Raw genomic sequence first — 8,871 nt, 5'->3', positions numbered from 1 at the left:
CAATTCTTACTTGTAGATCTTGGAAACAAGATCACGGTTCCTTGCATGGTATACAACCGGCTAACACTTGCACGACTTGGAAGTTGGAGCCTTTTGATCCTTCTTGAGTCTCCTTCTCTCCTACACAATGTGTAGGGCTTTCCTCTTGACACCTGATTTCAGCAGAGCTTCAATAGCACTTGCACCTTCTCTTCTCCTCTTGGAACTTGATTTCAGCAGAGCTTTCGTAGCACTTGCACCTTCTCTTCTCCTCTTGGAACTTGCAAAGTGATGCTTCCTTCACCTCTCTCACACCCAAGGAGAGCCTCCTCTGTTATAGGCTTTCAAGAGCTTCTTTTCTTGGAGAGAGACTTGAGTTGGTCTTCATGCAAGATATGGTTGTTCCAGGACCTATTTTGAGATATTTCTCTATGTGTTGCTCGGATGAAAAATGTCCAACACAAAAGTTGTAGATCTCGTTGTTTCGATAACCCACACATCCTGTTTTTAGAGATCATCTTTCTATCGCGAGATATTTTAAAAATGGATTCATCATGTCTTTTTTAAAAAGAACAACTTCTCAAACTATACTCTTAACTTGTGGTCCATGCAACCACCTTAAGGAGAGTTCATTAAATTGCCTTGGGCCTCAACCTTAAGATTGACTTCCACACAAAAACTTGTGTCTTTTTAGACCTTAGAAAGAGAAAATCACTTCTCTCCTCACTTCTAGAGGATCACGTCTCTTGTCTTTCTTAGTGAGAGACTTACCTTTCTTGTCTTTCTTAATGAAAGAAAAGACCTTAAACCTTGACTTGTAAGGGAGAGGATGACCCCAAACGAATGCAATGTTCATTACACACAAGTAAAGTTCCCATGCGTCCCCAGATGCACACATAAATACATATACACAATGCTAATGCACTTCCTCTTCTTAGAACTTAATCCATCTTCATTTATGTGTAACTCCTTGGTTCTTGTGTATACTCTTACACTTGGCAGACACTTTTTTATCCCTTCATAACTTGTACTGCATGTACCAAATATCCCCGTTCACAGTGCTTTGATCATCCCATTAAGTGATGCACTAGGAATATTGGTCTCTGAATGGTCTCATGGCCATGCTAGATCATCATCAACACTTAAAGAAAAGTGAGTCATTAATTTATTGACATAATTTTTTTAAAAATAGAGAATCTGTAAGAAGCAATCAATTTAATGACAGTTTCATACCGACCCAAAAATGTTCAAAATAAACCAAGTTAGGCAAGGAATTTAGTGTATCTAGACTGAATCCTTTACTTCCTAGCCTAGCCCATGCTTGGGCTAGAGGCATCACGGAGTCTCAAGACCTACTAAGACAAGCCAAAAAGGAAAGGGTGTCTAGCATTAAAGAAAAAAAAAGAAAACTACAATAAACTAGTAACCCTAGAAAAACAAATTAGGATAGGGAAACTAGATCTAGAAGAAATTTTGATGACTAAAAAAAAACTTAAAATTCTTGAGCAAGAGGAAGCAAAGAATATCAAATTCTATATAAGAGTTTGGTGGACAGGTTAGATGGCAGACCATCAAAGGAGATATTCGATAATCTAAAAAGGAAACAGGAAAAGGAAATCATCCCACTCTTGAGGAAGCAAGATGGGCTTCTTGCTATTAACAATGAGGAAAATGTGAAAACAACTAGAAGGTTCTATGTTGACATCTTTTCTTTCCCAAAAGCCCAAACCCAAGAGATCATGATGGCAAGGGCAAAAATAGCCAAAAGTGGATCTAAAGTAGTTCCAACTACCCTAGCCCATATCTTAAAGAGTGACCTCAAAGACTTTGAACTAGCTAACACTATCAATTGATTGGCTAAAGGCAAGAGCCCAGGACTTGATGACCTATTGGACGAATTCTACTAGGAATTTCAAGGATTCTTAGTCCTTCCATTACCAAATGTATGGAAGGAAACAGTAAGGTTTGGTGCCCTCCCCATAGGGATCAACCAAGGAGTGATCAAGATCATTCACAAAAGAGATTACAATGAGGATTTGTCTAACGAAAGGCCTATCACACATGCCTCTCATCTGCCTACAATATCTATGCTAAAACTTTAGCAAGAAGAATTAGTCCCCATTTAGACCATTGGTTGAGGAGAGAGAAAAAAGGGTTCATTAAGAGATACATTTTGGACTCTATCATTGGATTGTGGGAGGGTTTTGAATATGCTCAAAAGAATAAACAAGAATCCGGCTTTGTTGTAAACCCTACAAAAACATGCATATAGACTTTGATCAAGCCACCCCCTCCATGACCGATAGATGTAGGATGGAAAGAGATTGAAGAATGGAAAATTTTCAGGTTACTTGGGATCTTGATGAGATTTGGAGTAACCCCTAAACAAAGATGGGAATGGGTTCTCACTAAAGTTTTAAAAACATTAGAGTATCTCAAAGGCCCACAACTCAACCTAGCAGGTAGAAGGCTAGTTCTGAAACATGTAGCCATTCCCACAACTATCTATTTCCTCTCTTGTTGGAAATCATCCAAAAGAGGAATTAGAAAACTTGAAAGTTTAGCAATAAAATTTCTATGGGCATGAGACAATGAAAAGTTCAAGATACCCAAAGTTTTATGGACCATCTGCACCTTGGCAAAGAAAGGGGGCTTGGGTCTACCTACTTTTCACAACCTAGTAGGGAAGCCAGCTATCCAATGGATTGTTAGGTCTTTCCTCCATGAAAACGAAGACTAGGCCTTGCTACTTCATAATAGCTATAGTTCTTTTTAGCTCTCCCTCCTCCCAAGATGGAAAGATCTATGCTATCACACTAGCATTCAATAAGGCTCACATTAAAATAAAGGGAGGTTGAGGCTTGACAAGAAGAATTTGGAGCTCTTGGATCCCTTACAAGGAACTAATTAACCTATCACTAGTTAAAAACTTCACCCTCCCATAGGTAGCCTCTGATTTCATCTTGTTCATCAGCATCTTTAATGGTTGCATGGAGGGGGATCAAATAGGGCAAGCCTATAGATTGGCCAAGAAAGGCCTGGCATCCTGGAAAATATCTATGGGACTATGACAAGGGGCAATGGAAGAATCTAGAATAGTTAAGAGTAACAAAGAGTCTTGGGCAAGAAGACTTAATACTCATCCAAAAGTCATCGATGCAACAACCTTTCTTTTTACTATTTTAATACAACTTAACTTTCACACCCAAAAAAAGGAATAATTCAATATTAAGGAATGAGAGAGAGAGAGAGAGAGAGAGAGAGAGAGAGAGAGACGGGCGCTGGGTATCTTGCAACGTAATAACACATCATGATCAAACATACCATGAATTCTGGATGCAACAATTTTGAAGATTCCACATGAATTTTGTTTTTCCAAAAGAAGAGTAGCTAGTAGCTACGGAGCGATGCTGGGAGATCAACAGGGACACCTGATTGCATATTCTGCCGTTGACAAAAAGGCCTAGTTCAACAGATATATAGTGGCGACCATATTATTAGGCTGAGCTCAAATTAAGGAGATTGCAAGGCGAAGGGGACGTCTCCAAAGTCCAAACCTGAAGCAAGAAAGGATGGAGTGGATAAGAGTAGGAGGCTGGGGAGCGTCGAAAGGAGGCTTTATTTATCGAAGGGGTACTACTGTGTCTGTGCACCTGAAGCTGGGCTGCTTCTGTTTAGGGAGTACGCTCCCATTGAATTTGGGAGCGGAGTCGTCATTCTCGCTGCTGTTGCAGCTAGTGGTCGAGGTGCCAGGCAGAGCTGGTGATGCTGGCATACGCACAGGTATAAGTATAGACGTGGCATTAGTGGTTGTGGCGGGGAGCCAGGCCTGCAGCTTGTTCACTACATACTTGTTGCTGATTGATCGGCCACTGCCTGCTGACGGCGATGACGAATATGATGAAGATGATCCGTGCAGCAGGTGGTCGTCGGTTGTGCTGCTGCCGCTGCCAGTGGAAGATGCCGTGCTCTTCTGCAGCATATTATTGCGACTATCCTGGAGGTGGGTCTGGATGTCCTTGTGCAGCAGGTTCTGGAACTTCTTGAGTGTGACCGACTCCCCCGCCCTGAGCAGCCTGTACAGTGTGGCCCCTAGCAACCCTCCCCCTATGGGCCCCGCCACGTAGATCCACACGTTCTCGAACTCCCAATATGCTATCGCTGGCCCTAGCGCCCTCGCTGGATTTATGCCGCCCCCGGATACGGGCCTGGCGCATATCTCATATCATTCAACTCGTGTGTTTCATGTACGCCACGGGAATTAATACGCTAATGTGCACACTATAGAGAATTTAAATACAAAGAAAATATCGCCGAATAACAATGAAAGCACGCACAGTCCACTGTCTCAGACTCTCACGTCGACGCACGTTTCCTTCCAAATCGTGTGAACTTGATCAAGAAAGAAAGAATTAATTAATTCAGTACTTACCCAACAAGCAACACATCAATGGCTATCGCAGATCCCACTGCCATCCCTGCAAACTCGCCGATCTGAAAACAAAAGAAAATTGAACTGTTCATGACCTCAAAGCTAATTATAAGCATCTCTCTATATCTTTGTGCCGCTGGGCTGATCCAACGTTTATTCTCAAGCATCAGCTCCTCTTGTGATGTGCTATGCTAGTTGTTCATTGGCACAATCCATCGAAGATTTGACTCTTAATTGGCCTTTGACAAACAACTAATTCTTTCTAAACCAAATCTTTGTTGTGTGTAAGGCATATCATTCAAACTCCATAAGTCGAGACCTTGAAGAAGTATTATATTACCGCACGTGCATCAGTGTACACAGATGAGGCCACGAAAAGAAGAAAGAAGCCGGCCAAAGTCTCAGCACAATATGATTTAAGTATGGAGGTCTTGGGTGTCACCAAAAGAATTCCTTCATCAGGTTGGCAAGTGAATTCAACAGCAAAGGTAGCTAAAATAGCTCCAATTGTATGAGCCAATAGGTACAAAGGGGCCTACAATCACAACAACAATGTTTTCTTAGATCATATATTATTCAAAATTGGCTCTTTGCCAAAAGTATAGACTAAGTTAGCATGGCCATGCAAAACTTACTCCAATCATATAGGCCATTAAGAATGAATATGCTTGGATCAAATTTGACCATTTTTGTGAATTTTACAGATTTTTTAATTAATTTTCAACACCAATCAACCATCATTAGCACGGACCACAACACCTAGGCCACACTCACTTTGAGAGTATGTGTGAAAATCAAGTCAATTAGGCACATTGAGTCATTGATACATTTCATAAAGCTTTTGGTGGCCAATAAGAATGAAGCTAATATTTAATTGTCCCATAATGATCAATTGGCCAAATATTAGGGAATCTTTGATTTCAATTGTATTTTGGGTGAGTCTACCAAAGGATAAGTCAATAGAATCATGTTTATGATTTGGTACAATTGAGAAAAAACATATCTATAGTTAGAGCTTACCAATCAACAAGCAAACCCCTCGATTTTTGACTCATTTCAAACAATAAAGAAGAAATGTATTGATAATTAGGGATTTCTAACACTTACAAGTGCAATGATGGATAAAAGAGATTACTAGCTACTATCAGCTTCTAATTTATGGTAGTGGACACAAATGGGTTCTTATTTCTAATGCATGACATTGAGTATATCTATTTGGTTTTCCAGCTTGAGGTATGTTTTTAAGTATTGTGAAGTCAAGGTTTAGAGTAACAAAGGAGCCAATGCTTCTATCAACAATATCAATATATGATTGGAAAATGAATCAGGAATTTCCCTTTAAATGCCTTGGGATCTAGCTTATACAAGTTGATATATATATATAGTACATGTCCATATATATCTAAAAAATATAAAATATTGAGTGATTTGAGCACATATACACATACACACATATGTAGTTTTCTACACATTATGATCTTAAGTGTTCATGATGAAACTTTTGAAATGTGCATGCACACACACAAACAAGGCACATCTTGTCCAAGTTGAAACATTATGACAGGCTACAACCACAACAAATTTGTGACTTTGACTAACCCAAGGTTCCTTAATATGGGGGCATTACTATAAGCATTCTATGTTAACTATCCTATGCAACCTAGACTTGATCAAGTTTAGCAAATCAAATAGAAACATTGCCGTCAATGCATAGTTGGTTTCTAGATTGTAGACTTTGATTTTTAGGGAGCAAATTTGAAGCTAAATCTCATAATCATTGTTGCAAGAAGGTGCTCATGTAATTTAGCACAAAGCATGTTCACACATTTAATTTTTAGCATATCCAATTTCCTAAAACTAACTATTACAAGCAAATCAAGTTTAGCAAATCAAATAGAAACATTGCCGTCAATGCATAGTTGGTTTCTAGATTGTAGACTTTGATTTTTAGGGAGCAAATTTGAAGCTAAATATCATAATCATTGTTGCAAGAAGGTGCTCATGTAATTTAGCACAAAGCATGTTCACACATTTAATTTTTAGCATATCCAATTTCCTAAAACTAACTATTACAAGCAAACCAAGCACTTTTTCTCTCAATGTATATTACCATGTACAATGGAAAATGATTTACTGCCGTTTGAGCTATAGTTACAGCAGGATTGATGTGTGCGCCAGAGACGTGGCCCAATGAAAATATTGCTATCATGACTGATAAACCACCCATTAGAGAGGTTGCTAATGTGGAAACAACACCTCCTCCATAAGTATTTGATATTACTGCCAAGACAGCGAAAACTACAAAAAAACTTGCCATGGTCTCACCCACCACCTAAAAAAGCAAAATACTTGTCAATGGATTGCTACACCAATTGGAAGAATTGATGAACCTACAATAATGGAATCAATTACAAAGATGTGATTGATGAGTAATAATAATCAACAACCACATGCAAGAAAGGGATATCAGTTGATGAGTAGTCCCTCCTTTACAGCTTGAGCATGACCTTCCTACAATGTATTGAGGTAGAATGTGCCTTTAGCATCACATCAAATATTCAACAATATTTACATGCACCTATGTGAATGTGGTAATACAGAGGTCAATTTTGGGATATTTTGTATAAACACAAGGAACGAAATCTTCTCTTAACTCACAAGCAATGAGCTCTAAGAATCACAACAACGATTGGCTTTCTGCGATGGATAAGCATTCAACATTACGATATGAAATTACACACTACATCTTGACGTATTCATGCATGGTATGCTTCGCACACTCCTAGATATACGACATGCCCCATCAATAAAGTGAACCCTTACGGCGCAACGTAGCGTGCAGTGACTGGTCATCATTGTGACTGCAAATGCTCTATATGACATTCCAATCTAGCTTGTATCAGCCTCAACAAGATATTAGTATTAATATATCTACTGCGTAGGACCGCATGCAGCTGCATAATTCAATCATAGGTCTCATAACATAGATATCATATTTCTCATATTGCGGCAGAAGGAAACTTAGATCCTAGCTGCACAAAATCAACTTAATAGTATAGCATGTAGGTGGTTGAGAACTTGAGACAGCTCAAAGGATTCTTAGTTATGAACCCACCCTTCTTGTCAAAGAGATGACTGCAGCCCGAAGAGTGTTTTGCTCCCACGGATCTAGTTCAATGGCGGATTTATCAACATTCGAGAGAAGAGGCTGTTCTAAGGTTTCTATATCCTTGATCAAACTAGCATTCACATTATACTGAGTGTGGCCGCCTGCAGGGCCATTGCTGGCCGTTTCGATGTGTCGGATCTCTTCTGTGGCCATACTTGACAGAGGTTGTAAACTCCTGATCTACACAAATTAATAACGGAAGTATGGGGTAAATTAGATCCGCGGAGCTGGTCGGCTAGATTATTTGATTCCTTAAGCTTTGATGATAATGAGGCGTTAGAGCGTCGACATAGCCAGCCGCGGCCCAGAGTATCCGAACTGAAGTCTTGAGAGTCCTCCTCTGCAGGTCGACCATCGCACCAGTGGCGCCTTTAATCCGATGCGAGGGAGATCTAGGGAAAGGCAGAGACCGAGACAGGACAGGGGAGCTGGAGGGGCCTAATTCTCCTATCGAAGGGCCGGCCAACCAATGCGGCTGCGGCGCACAGTATGAATTATCTATCATGGCCTCACCTTTCCCATGTTCCTACTACCGTTTTCCATTATTTCATCCCTCTCTCTCTCTCTCTCTCTCTCTCTCTCTCTCGTGCGCACGCACGCGCATACACAGTGTACACTTGATCACTGATCCGGACGCAAACTAGGCCAGCCGCCAGCCTATATCAGACCTTGGCCATGTCATCAGAAATAGTTCACCTTTGATATACTCGTCCGCTTAGGCAGAGAGAGAGAGAGAGAGAGAGAGAGAGAGAGAGAGAGAGAGAGAGAGAGATGGGGCCGTGAAGGAACACTGAATAAGGACTTCGACGACCCTGCTATTATGCTAGCCCTTGCTATCTCGCCACATACGTGCATCTCTATATGTTAAGATTGAAATTGAAGGCATCTTCCTTGCGAGTCATTCCGATTCACGGTTAAATATCCAATTTTTGGGGTAAGTTCCTTAAGTGCTGCTAAGCATTCCAAAAATAGGCCCGCTTTTGCAAGAAACTTGTGTCTACGACAATCTCACATCAAGAATGTGTAAATATCCTTTTATCTTTTCAATAGAGCATTAATCATATTACTACTAGTTCTTATTATGACATGGACAAGCATGGGAGTGTGTCATGGAAGCAGAGGAAGTGTCAAAACTTTGTGATTGTATTACTATAGTTTATGTACAAAGAACCGGCAAACCCTTATGGATGAATCCCGAGGATATGGAGAGAGATGTTTTCATGTCAGCAGAAGAAGCAAAGAATTACAAGACTCTAGATTTTGCAACATAAAACAATTCTACAAATTCTAA

The 8,871-nt window shown here is 40.2% G+C and overlaps 1 protein-coding gene across 2 annotated transcripts; it reads right to left on the bottom strand.

The window, feature by feature from the left end:
• Positions 1–3,282: 3,282 nt before the first annotated feature.
• On the bottom strand, positions 3,283–8,282 carry LOC148012531 (putative aquaporin NIP4-1). Of its 2 annotated transcripts, XM_087668985.1 has the most exons (5): positions 7,527–8,280; positions 6,522–6,743; positions 4,752–4,946; positions 4,412–4,473; positions 3,284–4,187 (listed from the first exon to the last, which is right to left on the bottom strand). In XM_087668985.1, exons 1-5 carry the CDS (start codon positions 7,731–7,733, stop codon positions 3,602–3,604), a joined length of 1,272 nt encoding a protein of 423 aa, XP_087525111.1. In that variant the 5' UTR covers positions 7,734–8,280; the 3' UTR covers positions 3,284–3,601. The 2 variants fall into 2 exon arrangements, with proteins under 2 accessions (XP_087525112.1, XP_087525111.1); XM_087668986.1 differs by lacking the exon at positions 6,522–6,743 and having other exon boundaries at positions 3,283–4,187; positions 7,527–8,282.
• Positions 8,283–8,871: the final 589 nt, after the last annotated feature.

The sequence above is a fragment of the Lygodium microphyllum genome, chromosome 27 (assembly GCF_053477565.2).
Source record: "Lygodium microphyllum isolate KBCC chromosome 27, Lygodium_microphyllum_v1.1.10, whole genome shotgun sequence".
Lineage (NCBI taxonomy): Eukaryota > Viridiplantae > Streptophyta > Polypodiopsida > Schizaeales > Lygodiaceae > Lygodium > Lygodium microphyllum.
The sequence above is the reverse complement of the archived record's forward strand: the minus strand, read 5'-3'. Positions and strand labels throughout refer to the sequence as shown.